Below are 20,288 nucleotides of genomic sequence, written 5' to 3'. Positions count from 1 at the left end.
CCTCCACTCTCTCTTTTCGTGTCCATTCCACCAGCTTCTAACCCCCTTTGCCCTTTCATCTCCCCTCCAGATAGGAATTGCCAACATAGTCTCAAGTGTCTATTTGATCCAAGAAGCTCATTCTTCACCAGCATCGTTTTCTATCCCATTGTCCAGTCCAATCCCTGTTCGAAGAGTTGGCTTTGGGAATGGCTCCTGTCCTAGGCTAACAGAAGGTCTGGGGGCCATGACCACTGGGGTCCTTCTAGTCTCAGTCAGACCATTAAGTCTGGTCTTTTTACAAGAATTTGGGGTCTGCATTCCACTGCTCTCCTGCTCCCTCAGGGGTTCTCTGTTGTGTTCCCTGTCAGGGGCCAACATCATTCTTAATGGAGAAAGGTTGAAAACATTCCCCGTGAGAACAAGAACAAGATAAGGATGCCCTTTATCACCACTCCTATTTAACATTGTGTTGCAAGTCCTAGCTAGAGCAATAAGGCAAGAAACAGAAATAAAGGGCAACTAAATTGGTAATGAAGAAGTTAAACTCTCCCTATTTGTGGATGATATGATACTATACATAAAAAACTGAAAAGACTCCATGAGAAAACTATTGGAACTAATAGAAAGAGTCAGCAGAATAGCAGAATACGAGATAAACATACAAAAATCAGTTGGATTCCTATACACCAATAAAGATTACAATGAAAAGGAAATCAGGAAAACAATACCATTTGTAAGAGCCCCTCAAAAAATAAAATGCTTGGGAATAAATCTAACCAAGGATGTAAAAGACCTATACAAAGAAAGCTAAAAACACTACTGCAAGAAACCAAAAGAGATCTGCATAAATGGAAAAACATACCATGCTCATGGATAGGTAGAATCAACACTGTGAAAATGACAATTTTCCCCAAAGCAATTTACAAATACAATGCAATCCTGATCCAAATACCAGCAACATTCCTTAAAGAGATGGAAAAACTTAGCATTCACTTTATATGGAAAGGGAAGAAGCCCCAGATAAGTAAAGCACTATTGAAGAAGAAGAATAAAGCAGGAGGACTCGCACTACTTGACCTCAGAACCTACTATACAGCTACAGTAGTCAAAACAGACTGGTACTGGTACAACAACAGATACATAGACCAACGGAACAGAATTGAGAACCCAGACATAAATTCATCCAATTATGGTCACCTAATCTTTATCAAGGGCCCAAAGTCCATCAAATGGGGAAAAGACAGTCTTTTTAACAAATGGTACTGGCAAAACTGGATGTCCATCTGCAAAAAAAATAAAACAGGACCCATACCTCACACCATATACAAAAACTAACTCAAAATGGATCAAAGACCTAAATATGAAGCTGAAAACCATGAAGTTCCTAGAAGAAAAAATAGAATCAATGCTAGAGGCCCTAATACATGGCATCAACAGGATACAAACCACAACCAACAACACACAAGCTCTAGAGGATAAGCTAGATAACTGGGATCTTCTAAAAATTAAACACATGCTCATCAAAAGACTTCACCAAAAGAGTAAAAAGAGAACCTACAGACTTGGAAAAATTTTTTGGCTATTATAAATCAGACAAAGGACTAAGCTCTAAAATCTACAAGAAAATCCAACACCTCTACAACAAAAAGACAAATAATCCGATTAAAAAATGGGCAAAGGAAATGAACAGACGCTTCACCAAAGAAGACATTCAAGCAGCCAACAGACACATGAGGAAATGCTCACAATCTCTAGCCATTAAGAGAAATGCAAATCAAAACCACAATGATATACCATCTCACCCCAGCCTTACTGGCACGAATCAATAAAAAAGGAAATAACAAATGCTGAAGAGGCGGCAGGGAGATCGGAACTCTTACGCACTGCTGGTGGGAATGCAAAATGATACAACTATTTTGGAAAACGATATGGCACTTCCTTAGAAAGCCAGAAATAGACATACCATATGATCCATCAATTCCACTCCCAGAAATACATTCTAGAGAAATAAAAGTCAACACGAAAACAGGCATGCACGCCCATGTTCTTTGCAGCATTTTCCACAATAGCAAAAAGGTGGAAACAACCTAAATGCCCATCAACAGATGGTATATACACACAATTTGAATATTACGCCAATGATAAAGAAGAACGATGAATCTATAAAGCATTAACATGGATGAATCTGGAGGGCATTAAGCTGAGTGAAATAAGTCAATCACAAAAAGACAAATATTGTATGAGACCACTACTGTAAATACTCATGAAAAGGTTTACATACAAAAAGAAACAATCTTTGATGGTTACCAGGGAGGGGAGGGATGGGGAAAAACACTTAATAGACAGAAAAAAAAAAAAGTAGACAATAGATAAATGGAAACTTTGGTGAAGGGTAAGACAGTACACAATACTGGGGAAGCCAGCACAACCTGTATAAGGCAAGGTCACGGTAGCTCCATAGACACATCCAAACTCCCTGAGGGACCGAATTGCTGGACTGAGGGCTGTGGGGACCATAATCTAGTGGAATATCTAGCTCAACTGGCATAAAATAGTTCATAAAGAATATGTTCTACATTCTCCTTTTGTGAGTAGCACCTGGGGACTTAAAAGCCTGTGAGCGGCCGTCTAGGATACTCCACTGATCTCAGCTCTTTGGGAGCCAGGAAGAATGAAGAAAACTAAAGACACAAGGGAAAGATTAGTCCAAAGGACTAATGGACCACATCTACCACAGCCTCCATCAGACTGAGCTTAGTACAACTAGATGGTGCCCGGCTACCATCACTGACTGCTCTGACAGGGATCACAATAGAGGGTCCCAGACAGAGCTGGAGAAAAATGCAGAAATTCTAACTCAAAAAAACCAGACTTGCTGGCCTGACAGATACTAAAGAAACCCTGAAAGCATAGCCCCCAACACCATTAAAGCTCAGTAATGAGGTAACTCCTGAGGTTCACCCTGCAGCCAACGACTGAACAGGCCCATGGAACAAAACAAGACTAAAGCAGTGCACCAGCCCTTGGGCAGGGACTGGAAGGCAGGAGGGAACAGGGAACACAGGGTTGAGAAGGAGGAGTGCTGACATGTCATGGGGTTGTTAACCAATGTCATAGAACAATGTGTATACTGTTTAATGAGAAACTAGGTTGTTCTATAAACCTTCATCTAAAGCACAATTTAAAAAAAGAAACAAATAAGTAATTCACCAGTGCTATGTCTTCTTGGTGGATTGATACTTTCATCACTATGTAATGTCCCTCTTTTCTCTGGTTATTTTTTCTGCTTTGAAGTCTTCTTTACCTGATATGACTATAGCTGCTCCTGCATTCTTTTCATTAATGACTGCATGATGAATCTTTTCTATCCTTTCACATTTTCCTGCCATATCATTACATTTGAAGTGAATTTATTGTAGACAGCATACAGTTGAGTCATAAGATCCACTCTACCATACTCTCTTTTAATTGGTGTATTTACACTGCCTGATTTAATACAATTATTGATATGGTAAGGCCATTTTATTTTTTGTTTTGTTTGTTCTGGTTTTTCTGTTTCTCTGTTTTCTTTTCCCTGCCTCCCTGTGGTTACTTGAACATTTTTGGAATTACATTTTAATTTATCTAAAGTGTTTATGGGAGCCCTGATGGCACAGTAGTTAAGGGTTCGGCTGCAAACTAAAAGGTCGGCAATTCGAATCCACCAGCCACTCCTTGGAAGCCTTACGGAGCAGTTCTACTCTGTCCTATAGGGTTGCTATGAGTCGGAATCAACTAAACAACAAGGATAGTGTTTATGAGTGTCAATTTGTACAGTTTTTTAAGTGATTACTCTAGGTATTACAGTCGTCCCTTGATATCTGTGGGAATTGGTTCTAGGACCCTCCACAGATACAAAAATCTGTGGATATCAAATCCCTTATATTAAATGGCATAGTATTTTCATATAATCTGCATTCTAGGTTGCTTATAATACCTAATATAATGTAAATGTTATGTAAATAGTTGTTATATTTTTTTCGGAAACAATGATAAGAAAAAAGTCTTTTTCCCCCCCAAATATTTTTGATTCACGGTTGATTATGGATGTGGAACCTTCGGATACAGAGGGCAAACTGTATATTATATAACATCTATCACAGTCACTGGAGCTATTTTACCATTTTGAATAAAGTGCAGAAACATTGTCTTCTTTTATACTCCCTATTTACAATTGTCTTAAATATTTCCTCTACATACATTTACAACCACTTCAGATAGTGTTATAATTTTTACTTAAACTATCAAACGTAATTTAAAAAAATCCAAGAGGAAAAGGAAAATGTTCATTATTTCCTTTCTGTTTATAGAACTTCCTTTAGTCATTCTTTTAGGATAGGTCTGCTGGTGACAAATTCTTAAAGATTTTCTTCATCTAAGAATGTCTTCATTTCCCCTTCACTCCTGAAGGACAGTTTCACTGGATATAGAATTCTGGGTTGACAGTTCATTTTTTCAGCGCTTGAAAAATGTTGTGACATTTCCTTTTAGCCTCCATGGTTTCTGATGAGAAATCTGCTGTCATTCAAACTGTATTATTTCCCCTATTTAAAAAAAAAAAAAAATCCAGCTGCCATCAAGTTTATTCCAACTCTTGGTGACCCCATGTGTTTCAGAGTAGAGTTGCACATTGGATTTTCAACGGCTGTGACCTTTCGGAAGTAGGTCACCAGGCCTTTCTTCCGAGGCCCCTCTCGGTGGATTCTAGCTGCCAACATTTCAGTTAGTAGCTAAGCACTTAAACATCTGTGCCACTCTTGTATTCCTAATTGCTCGCTGAAGCATTTTTATGAGGTTGCTTTAAGATCTTTTTCAGATAACTCTAACATCTCTGTTATCTTGGTGTTGGCACTGACTGTCTTAGCTGCTGTTGAGCCAGCTCCAACTCATGGAGACCTTATGCATAAAAGAACAAAACATTACTTGTTCCTGTGCCCTCTTCATGATCATTAGTATGTTTTGAGTCCATTGCTGCAACTATTTTGTCAATCCAATCCATTGAGGGTTTCATTTTCATTGGTCCTCTACTTTACCAAACATGATGTCCTTTTCTAACAATTGGTCTTTCCTGATGATGGGTCCAAAGTAAGTGAGAAGTTTCAACATCCTAACTTCTAAGGAACATTCTAGCTGTATGTCTTCTAGGACTGTGGTGTGATGGATTGCTTTTGTGTGGCCTGTCTTGCCATGGTCTTGTAACTCCCACCCAAGTGACTGGGCAGAATTGTGCAGATAGGGTAACTGTGGCCCACCAAAGGGACCAGTCAGTTTTGTCATCTCACTGGGCTTGAAATGAGCTACCCCATAGGCAAGAAGGAGAAGATACCACCACCACCAAGGAAGAACAGTCAGCAGCCACCACATCATTTGGACTCGGGATTCCTACGCTGAGAAGGTCCTGGAACCAGGAGACAGAGGAAAGAGAGCTGTTAAAACTGAAGGCAGCAAGAAGCAGCGGAAGAGACCCAGCAGCAGAGACCTGGCACAGAGGCCCAGTAGCAAGAGATGGTGTGGGGGGCTTCCCAGCCCACAGAGAGAGAAAGCTGAGAGCCTTCAGGCAGAGGCTGAGGGCCAGGGAGAGGTGTGCCTGTGATCACAGCTGGGAAGAGGCTGTCTTGATGGCAGAACTGTATCCTGAGTGTTCCTGAACCTGAATTGTAACGTGTTACCTTCCCTAATAAGTCCCATAATCATGAGTTTTGTCTGAGTTCTGTGTGGCCAGTGTAATAAATTATTGAACCAAGCAGAGAAATACAGAGTGCCATGGGAAGGATGGTTGGTGTCAGAAATGGTAAAGACGGTAGAGAGAGGAGGCATGTCTGACTCTCTCCGCTTCACAGGAATCAGCCTTGGGCTGCTGATCTTGACTTTCCTTTCCCCTTGTGAAGTTAGAGGAGGCCAGACAGCCTCCTCCATGCTGTTTTTACAAAGACTGATTTATTCGTTCTTCTAGCAGTCTGCTTATTCAATATTCTTAACCAACACAACAGTTTAAATGCATCAATTCTTCTTCTGTCTTCTCTTTTCATTATTCAACTTTCGCATGCATAAGACTCAATTGAGAAGACCATGGCTTGGGTCAAGCGCACCTTAGTCATCGAAGTGACATCTTTGATTTTTAAAACTTTAAGGAGGTCTCTTGCAGCAGATTTGCTCAAAGCAATATGTCACGTGATTTCTTGACCACTGCCTCCATGGATGTTGAGTCCTGATACAAGTAGAATGAAATCATAAACAACTTCAATTTCTTACTCAAAATTTGTTATTACTCCATTACGCTCCACCAAAACTTACCTTTGCATTTTCTATTAAATAAAAAGTCTAAACTTAAATTTAAATATTACTACATGATGGTGATAAAAACCACTTCAAAGAAGTGGCTCCTGCATTTGCAAACAATATTTTTTGTTAAGTCATTTTTTACATACTCACTGTAAGAGGTGTCACAGGCTATTTGCCAGGGCATAATTAATTTGGTTGTTGTATATATACTTGAAAGCAAAATAAAAAACAAAACAAAAACTGCATTACTTTAAATATGTTGGGACTCAGATATTTCATTAGTTCATTATCCTGCAGTGTTTTGTAACTTCAAATATTTTTCCTTCATCACACAAAAAGAGCTATAATACCATTATTTGCATAAAAAAACTTGGTTTTTCCTCCCTCAATTTTCCACAATGCAGCTGGTTTGCAAAATCTGTTAAACTATAACACAACCTGTACCAAAACGTGCCAAAGTTATTTTGGGCAGAACTAATGATTTTATCTCTGCGTTTGTCAGAACACCTAGAAAATATCTTACATTCATGTACTCAGTATCTGTTGAACTGAATAAATTTCTATTTTATCCACCTCGAAGTTTTTCATCAAGTATCTTAAGTTGTTAGAGAAAAATTATAAAGTACATACTAAAAAAAAACTAGATTCCTGTAATTACTTAAAAAATTTCTAACACGATTTTGCTATAAATTAAATGAGTTGTGCATGTATACTTTTTAAAAAAGCTATTCTAGGAAAGTTCTGAAATAATCCTAGAAACTAAATACACAGTTTCCACTTTAAATTACTTACTGACACTGGCATCGAGTAGGTTCTGACTCACAGCAACCCCCTATGTACAATGAACAAAACACTGCCTGGTCCTGCGCCATCCTCACAATTGTTCTTATGCTTAAGCCCATTATTGCAGCCACTGTGTAAATCCGTCTCTTTGAAGGTCTTCCTCCTTTTTGATGACCATCTACTTTACCAAGCATGATGTCCTTCTCCAGGGACCGAGCCCTCCTAATAACACATCCAAAGTATGTGAGATGAAGTCTTGTCATCCTTGTTTCCAAGGAGCACCCTGGCTGTACTTCTTCCAAGGCAGATTTGTTTATGCTTCTGGTAGTCCATGGTGTATTCGATATTCTTCACCAACACCATAATTCAAAGGCATCATTTTTCTTTGGTCTTCCTTATTCACTGTTCAGCTTTCACATGCATATGAGGCGACTGAAAATACCACAGCTTGGGTCAGGTGTACCTTAGTCCTTAAAGTGACATCTTTGCTTTTTAACACTTTAAAGAGGTCTTTTGCAGCAGATTTGCCCAATGCAATGCATCATTTGATTTCCTGACTGCTGCTTCTGTGGATGTTGATTGTGGATCCAAGAAAAATGAAATCCTTGACAACCTCAATCTTTTCTCCGTTTATTATGATGTCGATTTTTGGTCCAGCTGTGAGGATTTTGGTTTTCTTTATGTTGAGGTGTAATCCATACTGAAGGCTGTATGTATCCTTCGATCTTCATCAGTAAGTGCTTCAAATCCTCTTCACTTTCAGCAAGCAAGGTTGTGTCATCTGTACATTGCAGGTTGTTCATGAGTCTTCTTCCAATTCTGATGCCACATTGTTCCTCATATAGTCTGGCTTCTCAGATTATTTGCTCAACATTTAGACTGAATAAGTATGGTAAAAGGATACAACCCTGATGCATACCTTTCCTGACAGAGTATCCCTTTGTTTTATTCACACAACTGCCTCTTGGTCTACGTACAGGTTCCTCATGAACACAGTTAACTGTTCTGGAATTTCCATTCTTCACAATGTTACCCATAATTTGTCATGATCGATGCAGTCAAATGCTTTTGCATAGTCAATAAAACACAGGTTTAAACACCCTTCTGGTATTCTCTGCTTTCAGCCCACATCCATCTGACATCAGCAAGGATATACCTCATTCCACGTCCTCTTGTCAGTCTGGCTGGAATTGTTGGCAGATCCCTGTCAATGTACTGTTGCAACTGCTTTTGAATGATCTTCAGCAAAATTTTACTATTACTGGAAATTCAAGGTTGCGAAGGAGAAGAGTATCGACCACCAATTTTACAAAACAATATGTGCATTCATTGTTTAATGAGAAACTAATTTGTTCTACAAACCTTCATCTAAAGCACAATAAAAAAATTTTACTACTACTAGAAAAAAACTTTTTTCATATTAAAAGTAGTCATCCATATTCCTACACTATCTTGACCATGGATACATTAAAATAATCTGTCCTTTAATTTTCACAATACAAACCTAAAAAGTGTAGGGAGTTTAAGAGACTGAATTTCACAAAACACAGTCAAAATATCCCTTTCTATGGCATCTTTATCAGCACATTGCAAAGACTAGTTTATAGTCTCTTTTGAAGTGTTACAATTTTCACATTTTCTAACTAGAGGGTCCCTGCAACTTCTATTCAGTTGTCATGAATTAGAAAAACAAGGATTTTTCTTTTGGTCATTAAGAGGTCTTGAAATAATTCAGGAGTAATTTCACCCATGTTGTGCCTTTCAACTTTTTGAAGAATCAGCCACAAAAATAAGTCCCTGAATCCAAAAGCTGGGTAATGTTATGAATGGAAATTAGAGCTAGTAACAAAATCACAGTAGCAGAGAAGGCCAATTCTGTCCTAAGGAAATATGGTAACTGCTGAATATAAGCCTCTAACTCCTAAAATTTTCTTTTATTACATGAAAATTTCTTTCCTTTTGGCTGGAATTTATTAGCTTATTGTAGTAAGAATGATTATCTCATACTACTTAAAGGCAGAGCCCTGGTGGCACAGTGGTAAAGGACTTGGCTGCTAACCAAGAGGTAGGCAGTTCAAATCTACCAGCCACTCCGTAAGTCTTAGATTGAATTTTTAAGTAAAATAATTACTACTTTATCACACACAGTTTAGTAGACAAGTGTTCAAAACACGGAATACATAAAAAAAATAGAAGGGTACTGAGTGGTGAAAACATTACAATGCACAGGTATATACAACTATGGAAATGTATACAAGTGTTTAAGTTGAAGAAAGTAAAATCATTAGATGAAGGCTAAAACCTGTTGGAACTTATCACAATAGCTTGCAAAAATTGCTCATGATTTGCAAATTGCTATAATTAGCATGCTAACCTGAATTTCCTCCCAGATGTCCTCATCCAATAAGGTAGCTGCTTTATGGTGCTGCAAAGGCGCTATTAGGCAGTGCCCCTCAGTAAGAGACCGAAAGTTGGGTAAACACAAATAAACCTAAAGAAAAATGTTACAAAAGTGAAATGTCATTGTTTTTCTCAGTTTTAATAGATGAACCTCTAGCAGGGAAAACTGCTAACATTTAATAAATATACTTGCTTATAAACAATATTTTTATTTTAATATTTTAAAAGATATTATCAGGATATTTAGAACCCAAGTCTCAGTTTTCACTGTTATACATCAGACAAAGGTTAAGCTTACCCAAAGGCAGAATGAATGACACTTAAACCTTTGATCTGAGGGAGCTACAGGTTTCAGAAGCCCTTGCAACATCACAATTTTCATAAGAATAAAGATACATCTGGTAAGGGTAGTCTAACTGATGCCTATAAATTAGGCCCTCTTTCTCTCATTAGCTAACGCAAGAGAATTAACCCAACTAAGAGAGAGAGAAAATGTCCTCATGATCGTTTACTGCCCTGGTTAAGCTCCGTCTGCTTAAATACATGTATTATCTAAGAGCTGATGCTATTTCTCCACTGTATGCGAAGTGTCTTTAAAAACTTTTTATAAAAGGTCAATTAGTATGTACAGAGGGAACACAAGGTTTCATGAGAAGCATTAAGAATATTCTACAAGAATACTTTCTATTATTTCTTGTTACGTTCTAGCTAGAAATATTTTGCCTGGCAGACATTTATTTATTTTACAAAATAATGCAAATTTTCAAAACTTTGCTGAGAGAAGACAAACACAAGTGAGTGTGGATTTTTATCTAAATTTACAGTAAAATCACAACCATCTTCACAATTAAAATAGGAAGAAAGAAAATGACTAAATGGCATGGGAAGATCTGTAGGCAACTAATGAGACTTAGAAAATAAAATACATTGACAAAAATAACTAAGCTTCCTATATGATTACTGTGAAAAGAGCCAGTTACAACTGTCAGTCATAATAGGCAAGATGATTTGGAACAAAGTAAATTTTACAAAGCATTACAAAAATCACCTAATATAGGTATTGTAAATCATTTTTTTCAAACAAAAACAAACATATATGAGGGAATAGATAAACACCTAAGGAAATACACTGAAGCACAGAAAAAAGCAATACTTTTTTTTTTTTTTAAGAAAGAGCACTCACCAATTTACTGAGGGCCTACTACATGCCAAGTACTGTTCTATGTGCTCAGGAATCAACAACGAACAAGAATAAAATCCCTGCCCAAAAGGGGCAAGAAAGATAAATAAACAAGTAGAATGTGTAGTATGTCAGATGGCGATAAGAGGTATCAAGAAAATGAAGCTGGAAAAGAGTATAGATAGTGCCCAGAGAGATGTTAGAGACCAAAATCACCAATATGAGTAGAGACATCTAAGAAACAAATAAATAAAACAAAATAAAATAAACTTCTTTAAATTATGACATATTCTATGAAGAATAAAATAGGATTGTATGAAAAAGGAAGGGAAGAACCAAAAGCTACTTTAGACTAAGTCTCCAATTAAGTCTAAAATTACCAAGGTAATTGTAATGTTGAGAATGTATCAATCATGAAAATAAGGTCACACAGCTGATAAACGGCAGAGCCAGAATTTGAATCCAGGTATCTGGATTTAAAGTCCATGGCCTTAACCACTGCCGAATGCCACTTCTCTAAAGAGCAAAATCACACCAAAATGTGAGCTTCATGTCATTTAAATAATGATACTCTAAAAAAAAAAAAAAAATTCTAAAAATTGTGAAAACTGAAAAAACAAAAATATTAGAAACATAGAATAAGAGAAGACAGATTCCTCAGGAATCTTCTAAGAGTATGAAGAAAAAGGCAAATCTACATATACTAAAAATCTTTTTCTTAAGTTAGGTCAATAAATATATTTCTTACCTTAACGCCTATCGCAACAATAAGGTGCTTGGGAAACTGAGAGCTGTCAAAACAATACAGACATTTTTCCATTTGTGCAGCAAGACTCTGGTGCTCAGCAATAGCTTTTTTCCTCTGGTTCTCTTCCTCTTCACCAAGACGTTCTCTCTCAGCAGCTTTGGAGACAAACATATCATCCAGAGTGTAATAGTCTCCATCGGTTTTTCCCATAAACTTAAAAAAAAAAAAGTCAGGGGAAGACTGTAGTGGTTAAGATTTTATTGTACTGTAGCATCCTGAAGTCATATCTCTAAGTTCTATGAGAAATCCTTATATTAAAATAAAAGAAAATTAAAATATGATTAAAATTTAAGTTTTGACCTTCAAGGGTTAATCAATCCATCAACATCATCATCATCATCACTATCATTATTATCATCACAGCTAAGGTTCACTGAGCTTTTACATTGTTTAGTTTCTTGACTGCTGCTTCCATGGGCATTGACTATTAATCCAAGTAAAATGAAATCCTTGATATTTTCTTCATTTATCGTGATGTTGTTTACTGATCCAGTTATGAGAATTTTTGTTGACCAGGGTCAAATTCTATTTCTGCCATTAACTGCTTATGGGGCAAGTTATTTTCTTTCTCAGGAGCCCTGGTTGCTCAGTGGTTAAAAGCTCAACTTCTAACCAAAAGGTCAGCAGTTCGAATCTACCAGCCATTCCTTTTCAATCACAGGCTTGATTAATTGTTACCTCCTAGAGTTTCCAAGTCCCTCCAATGTGTATCTGTACCTCCATCAACCTCATGATGACCACACTCTATCATAATTGCTCATTAGCTTGTCTTTTTCTTCTATTAGACTACGTTCTCTGAAAACAAGAACTACTTTTCATTTATCATCAAATATAAAACAACAGTAAGATACTTGGATCTTAATAGACACTAATATTGAAGAAAAGTAGAATGGCTCTATTAATGGAAGACAAAGTAGATTTCAGAGCAAAGAATATTATAAGGGATAAAGAAGGTCATTTCATAATGATAAAGGAGTCATATCAAGACAACATAACAATGCTAAAGGTTTATATACCTAATAACAGTTTCAAAATACATGAAACAAAACCTGATAGAATTTCTAGGAGAAACAGACAAATCCACAATTGCGGTGAGAGATTTAAACACCCCTTTGTCAATAATTGATAGACGCAGACAGAAAACAAATATACAAATAGAAGACTCAAACACACAACAGTAGAATACACCTTCTCAAGTGCACATGGAATATTTACCAAGATAGACCACGTTCTGAGTCATAAAACAAGTCTCAATAAATGTAAAAGGATTCAAGTCAAATAAAGTTTGTTTTCTGAATATAAATGAGATGAAATTAAAAATTGTTAACAGAACATCTTTGCAAAATCTCCAAGTAGGAAGTAGGTAACACTTCTAAATAACCCATGGATCAAGATGAAATAAAATTAAAAAATTAGAAAGTATTTTAGACTAAAATAAAACAAAACACAACATATCAAAATCCGTGGGATGCTGCTAAAGCACAACGTAGAGGGAAATTTACAGACTAACCACCTATGGAAGAAAGCATGAAAGGTCTCAAATCAATTACATTGGTTTCCACCTTAAGAAACTAAAAAAACAACATATGAAACCCAATGTAAGCAGAAGAAACTTTTTAAAATGCCATTCTTGAGACAATCCGGTAAAAAGATTATTATTAGTCAGGCATTTCTCATAGCACATTCACTTCTCTGTCCACATTAGAAATTTATTTTTATCTTCTACCTTTTCTCCACATTAATCACTGCATACCTCTCTATTGTTTCAGATTTGTGTATTTAAATGAAAGGTCCTATCATAAACATTATTATTTTAACTTGAGATCTTTATCTCAACCATAATTCATGATATTTTGAAAATGTCAGAACTGGTAACTCATCATTTGACCAACTCTGTGTAAGGTAATAATAGAAATTTTAAGTACTTACTCTGTAATCCAAATACCCCCACAAGATAGTAATTGTTATTATCACTTGACAGATTAAAAAAAAAAAAAATGAAGTTCAGAGAGACTGAGTAACTCATCAAAGTCACACAGCTAGTAAGAAAGACAATCAGGAACCAAAGCCAGGTCTATCTGACAATAAACTGAAAAGCACCTGCCACAAAGTAAGCCCTCTATCCCTTAAGAAAATATTCTTCCTTAAAGTATTTCAAAATATTGAAAGAGTATATTTTAAATATAGTCTATAAGTAGGACAGAGAGTAGAAAACTTAAACTTCATCTAGAATAAACACAGCCAATCAATTTAAGGTACTTATCATAGATTTTTTTTTTTTTTTATCATAGATAGTTAACAGGTATTTATCCTATCTAAACTATATTTGCAGAAGTGGAATATGCACTTTTATATAAAAAACTGTGCCTTCCTACAATATAGCCCATTGCTAATGAAATCAGTTCATAAATGTTCTGTACATGGAAGACAGTACCTACATTCTTTAAATCTATGTTCCCTGGACGTTGCCAAACGTGTCTGATTTTTTATAGTGTTTGAATGAAATATGGTACACAAAACCCATTGCCGTCGATTCCAACTCATAGCAACCCTACAGGACAGAGTAGAGCTGCCCCATTTGGTTTCCAAGGAGCGGCTGGTGGATTCAAACTGCTGACCTTTTGGTTAGCAGCCAAACTCTTAACCACTGTGCCACCAGGGCTCCAAATACAGCACACAGTACTGCCAATTAGACCTGAAATACGATCTTCATATACCCAAGAACAATTCATTCTCTCCTCTGACAGCCTCTAATTATTTGCATTTATCCCATTATCTTCTCTTCAGGGTTTGATCCAAAAATCTAAATCTGCATGGAGAGTCATTCACTTTAGTAGGTCATTACCAGCCTATGTGTATGTCATGATAGGTAAAAATGAATATAATTTAATTTACCACTTCTCTGGCTTTTAGCCCGCCTTCTTCACTACTGACAACATACATACATACATACATACATACATTGCCGTAGACGATGAGAACAAAAAAAAAACTCTGAATTTTCTAAACAATTTAGCATAGCAGTGAAAGGGGTTTTGGAGTTCCATGCACTTGACTTCAAATCTCAAATACGTGATTCTAGACAACAAATATTTATTGAATGTTGTTAATGTCAATGACTATGCTAGATAGCTAGGATACAATGGTGAGCAAAAGCAGACATGATTCCAATGTTATGAAACTGATAGAGTACTGGGAAAGGCAGACATTAGCTAAAGGATTGCTAAAAGAACTGTCATATTAGAGCTATGTGGCAATCTGAGATTCTAACAGAGAAATTAACCCAATCAGAAGGGTAAAGAAAGGTTTTTCTGAAAGTAATGATAAAGGTGAAATCTGTATGAAAAGGAAGAATCAACTAGATGGAAGGGGTGAAGGTGGCAGCGAAGAACAGAAACAGCATGTGCAAAGAGTCTGTGGCAAGAGGAAGTGCAGCACATTTGAGGAACTGAATTAAAGTTAGTGTGGCTGGGGCAGAGGAAGCAAAAGACAGCATGGTGATTCAAGATGAAGCTGGAGAGGTAGAGACCAGACCATCCAAGGTCTCCTTAGGCCATGTTAAAGATTTTGGTCTTTAACCTAACAGTAACCAAATGCCATTTAGAAGGTTTTGGGGGGCTAACATGATCAGATACACATTTTGACAAAAAGTTACTCTGGCTTCAGTGAGATAAAGAAAGAATGAGGAAGATAAGAAATGCCAGGAAACCAGTTAGGCATTTTCACAGGCCAAGTAAGAAATGATAGCATTGGGAATAACGAGTACATCAATTAAGGATGGGGGGAGGACAAGCTTGGTGACAGGTTTGATGCAGGCAATGAGGCGAGAGGATGACTCCTAGTTTTCTAACCTAGGTTAGATAGTAGTGCCATGCACTGACGTAGGAAGCTCTGGAAGTGAACCAGGTTTGGGGAAGGGATATGGGATCATGGGCAAGTTACTACATATCACTGAGCACCAGTTGTTTATTAAATGGAGCTATACACCTATTGTGGCCCTGGTGGCATAATGATTAAAGCACTTGGCTGCTAACCACAAGGTCAGTGATTCAAACCCACCAGCCACTCTGTGGGATAAAGATGTGGCAGTCTGCTTCCATAAAGATCACAGCCTTGGAAACCCTATAGAAGCAGTTCTACTCTGTCCTATAGGGTTGCTATGAGTCAGAATCAACTCAAAGGCAGTGGGGTTGGTTTGGTTTCTTTATACATTGATGCTGCCAGATAATTATAAGCACTGATATATGTAAAGGGTCTGACATAGAGCAAGCCCTCAAAAAATGGTAGTGGTTGTTAGTCCATTATTATTATTATTATCATTATTATTCTCTCCCACATTCTCCTTGAACAGCAATTCCCAGCTGGGAGCAATTTTGTACCCAAAAGACATCTGGCAATGTCTGGAGACTTTTTTTGTTTGTCACAAGTGGGGCTCAGGGTGATGCTACTGGTATCTACTGGGTAGAGGTCAGGGATGCTAATAAACATTCTATACTCCACACAGCAGGGCCCTGGAGGTACAGTGGTTAAGAGCTTGGCTGCTAACCAAACAGTCAGTAGTTGGAATCCACCAGCCCTGCTCCTTGGAAACCCTATGGGGCAGTTCTATTCTGTCCTATCGGGTTGCTATGAGTCAGAATCGACTTGACAGCAATGGGTTAACACACAGGGCAGTCTAGCCAGCCCAAAATGTCAATAGTGCAGGGGTTGAGAAACTCTGTTCCAGAGGGATTCTAATTCCGTTACTGCAGCAAAGAAAGCTCTTTCGTGCTCATTAATGATATTGTCTACCTGAATTGGTGAGTTAAAGTATTACCAACATCCTGTTCAATCAATACTAAACAATTTCCAAGTTCAAGTCTGGAAATGAAAAAGTTACTGAATAGCCTAAACACTAAACATACAAAAACATTAATCTCCTCTAACCATGAAAGCTAATTTGTTTCATTTTCATAGTTTAGTAAAAAAAAAAAAGCCCTGAAATACATGAAACTAGCCAACTGGTATCTTTTTACAAATCAGACACTCAGGTCCTTAAATAAAGACTCCATGAAAACTTAAGGCTTTTTGGTATATAGAAACAGGAAACCCTGGTGGAGTAGTAGTTAAGTGCTACAGCTGCTAACCAGGAGGTCGCCAGTTCGAAACCACCAGGCGCTCCTTGGAACCTCTTATAGGGCAGTTCTACTCTGTCCTGTACGGTCGCTATGAGTTGGAATCGATTTGACGGCACTGGATTTGGTTTGGTTTGGTATTGCATTTAACGTATAGATTCCTTGTTTCCTATAGAGTGAAGGGGAAACTTTGGCTTAGCTGCCCTAAGAATATCTTATTTTCACAAAGCATCAAAGGCCTGCTAGGAAGCATTGTCTATTTGTCTCCTCTGTGACTATTAGCTCCTTGTAGGGAGGGACCATGACCTGTTCAAAGTAGTTTTTCAGACTGGGTTTGGTTTTTGTATATAGAAACAACGGTCTGCAACAAAATCTATTAAATTAGAATTATATTATTAAATAAGGATTACCAACAAAGAAAAATATACTGCAGCCTACTTCTTAAAAAAGCATTTCAAGTTTTATGACAATGCTTTTTAATCAAAATTTTGATCAAAACAGTGAAACCAGCCTTAAAATCCCAAACTCTGAGATTCAATGGAAAAAGATGAATTAGTTGATGAAATATAAATTTCATGAAATTTTGAAGACTGTTTTTAAAAAGAAGAAAAGATAAACTACTGAGCCAAGATATCCAGTTATTAATAATTTAAACTTAATAAATCAAAATGTGAGAGAAGTGCCCAACAGTCCTCATAAATCCCACCATGGTCAAGAGCTGGAACCTGAACTAAATAATGTTAACTAAATTAATTTTCTGGTGTTCCCACCTCCTCCCACTAGCCCCATCCCCAGTGAGGCTGAGAAAAATAAAAACTATTTCACTAAGCAGCCTGGGTTGGATTTAGGTTTATATTTTTTTGAAAATTAATAAAGTAAAAATTCATTTTTATTCATTTTCATGTAAAAGCAAAATATCACTTTATCATTTCATGACACTCAAAGTTCAAATTTTCCTCAGGAGACGTCACAGGAAAACATATGCTTTCATACTCCTGAATGAACTTTTTCCAACAGTAACTTCATCCCGTATCTATGAAGTGTATGAGAACGGGAATGGCTAAAAGGAGAACTGAAATAACTAAAGGATGTAGCAATGAGGTGGCAGTTTCAATATGCCTTACCGTCCTCTAATCACACCTTTAAAAAAGGTATGACAATCTCTCAATAACTGTGAATTTTATTATAATTGACTGAAAATTTTTTAAACAGAATTTAGGTTGGAGTATATTATGGAACTATATAGCCCAAATCAAATCCACTGCTATCAAGTAGATTCTAACTCATAGTGACCCTATAGAGTTTCCACAGCTGTAAATGTTTATGGAAGCAAACTACCACATCTTTTTCCCATGGAGCAGCTGGTGGGTTCGAACCACCAACCTTATGGTTAGCGGCCGAGCACTGAGCCACCAAGGCTCCTTTTGGAAATGTATAATGTGTATTTAAAAGACTAGTTCCATCAAAGACTGTGTCACAAACACAGAAAAAAATAAAACCATCAACAGAAATACAAACATCTTTTATTAAATGAAAAATCATCTTTTTTCTTAAAATATAAGGTAAAACCCTAATTACTTTGAGACTTTTCTGTCTCCCTTACCTACCATTTGTCTCTTGCATCCCACCCCTCTAGCCCATTCTTAATGCTCTATCGGTACAAAAAGTATAAAATTACTGCTCACAATGCTAACAAAATTAATGAGGAATATGTATATAGATCTCATGAAGATGTGCCTGAGTTTATGTTGCCAAGGAAACACTGACGTCTTAAATTTTAAATGGAAGGGTTTATATTTTAAGAATGTTGGAGTCAATAGAATATATTTTAAGAGCAAACCACATACAACTGATTATTCCCAAATACCAACAAATGACACATGAAAATTGTCCAAAAAGGCAATTAAATATACTCGACAACCAACAATTATCTATTAACATGAGTCATTTGAAAGGCAATACTATTTAATGAAAACAGTGGGTGTTAATAGTTGAGACTTTTGGTACTGGCTTTTGTAACTCATTAGCCGTTGGAATGTAGAAAAGTTATTTATTCTAACACAAGCCAGGCTTTTCAACACAAAGAAATTACTATTTACCTATTATCTTCTGGACAATCATAATAAATACACTGTTATTCACATTCTAAAACATACGTATATATGTATATATATTTATATATATACACACATACACAGTATGAAAACAGATAAGCATACTTTCTTTTTCAAGATATTTTAAAATTACACCTTTTTCATTAATTATGTAAAACATATTAAGAATGAAAAATACAGAAAAGTTAAAAAAAAATTCCATTATCCAAATACAATCAAGTTCATATTTATTGCGAGATATCTTTCTCAACCTGTTATAAGAAAGAGATGCTATTAAAGGTTTAATGGTAAAACAAACAAACAAACAAACAAATGAACAGAATCTGAATTTCAGAATTACAAGAAAAGGATGAGCAGTAAGATAAATAAATGAAATAAGATTACAACACACCATCTTCTCACTTATCGACATGGTTACATTCTAAAGACTAGGTCGTTATGCATATAAGTGTTATACAAAAATGGAGGGATGACCACATCCGATCACAAAATGGAGGATGACTACATCATTACACAACTGCCAAATTCCATCATTACATAACTGCCAAACCACTGAGACTCGTGGCCCAGCCAAGTTGATATATAACCTTAACTATCACGGAAGTGTTATTCTTGCCTTACACCTCAGCATTCATTACTACCAGACATACATCATTAATGGGCAAAACAGTCAGAGAGAAGATTTTTTTACTATTGTTGTAAATGCAAAATGTCAGATAACGAGACAACCAATAAGTGAGGAAAGGGTGTACATCTGTCCGTCCGTCTGTCCATCCATCCATCCAACCATCCATCCATCCATCTATACCAAGAGCAAAAGACAACTGGGTAGAAATAAACACTGACTGGAAACAGTATCATGATTGCTGTCCATCACAAAATCTTTATCTCCCTAGTTCATGTTAGGTCACCCTGGTGTTGCCCCCAAAAGATTCTATAATTATTTTTCACAGCAATTTGCACATCTATAATTACTGAACTAGTCTTCTGTAATTTATTCAATGAGTCTTTTTCCTCACTAGCCTATAAGCTCCATAAAAGCACAGATTAAGTCTTACTCATGTGCCATTGTATTCCTAGTAAGAGAGTATCTCATACAATGAACGCAATCAATTAACATTTGCTCACTGAATAAACAAATAAACAGAATCTTGTTCTATATCAGCGACTCCTGACTCATTACTTATCTCCAGGCCTACAATTCATGTTCAGGGGAACCACTAGGCAAAAGTACCCAAATTTAAAGACATTTTCTGTGACAAAATATATCATTTCACTATCCTAGATCAGGGACTGGCAAACTATGGCCCACAGGGCAATACAGGTAAGTCCCCTGTTTTTATAAATATTGTTGGAATATAGCCACACACATTCATTTAAGTATTATCTATGGCTGCTTTTGAACCACCACAAAGAGTTGCAACAGAAAGCAAAAGATATTTACTATCTGGGCCTTTACAGAAAAAGTTTGCCTACTACTGTTATAGATCCAATTACTTTCAACTAACAGTAAGAAATATATGGTAATGAGCTTTTGTGGTCTCTTCATGAAAATATTTAACATATCTAAACTATACATACCAAAG

At 36.6% G+C, this 20,288-nt stretch overlaps 1 protein-coding gene across 4 annotated transcripts in view; it reads right to left on the bottom strand.

Moving 5' to 3' along the window:
• CWF19L2 (CWF19 like cell cycle control factor 2) overlaps positions 1–20,288 on the bottom strand; it is a 160,953-nt gene that overhangs the window by 26,118 nt on the left and 114,547 nt on the right. For 2 of the 4 annotated variants that reach the window (XM_049889435.1, XM_049889436.1), the window contains exons 13-14: positions 11,415–11,627; positions 9,461–9,577 (exon numbers count right to left, since the gene is read on the bottom strand). In XM_049889435.1, coding sequence (XP_049745392.1) covers positions 9,461–9,577; positions 11,415–11,627 — 330 coding nt within the window. Of the gene's footprint in view, positions 1–766; positions 6,230–9,460; positions 9,578–11,414; positions 11,628–20,288 lie in introns of those variants that run through there. The other 2 variants (XR_007518146.1, XM_049889437.1) reach the window with 2 other exon arrangements.

This window comes from Elephas maximus, chromosome 7, assembly GCF_024166365.1.
Source record: "Elephas maximus indicus isolate mEleMax1 chromosome 7, mEleMax1 primary haplotype, whole genome shotgun sequence".
In the NCBI taxonomy this organism is placed as follows: Eukaryota; Metazoa; Chordata; class Mammalia; order Proboscidea; family Elephantidae; genus Elephas; species Elephas maximus.
The sequence above is the reverse complement of the archived record's forward strand: the minus strand, read 5'-3'. Positions and strand labels throughout refer to the sequence as shown.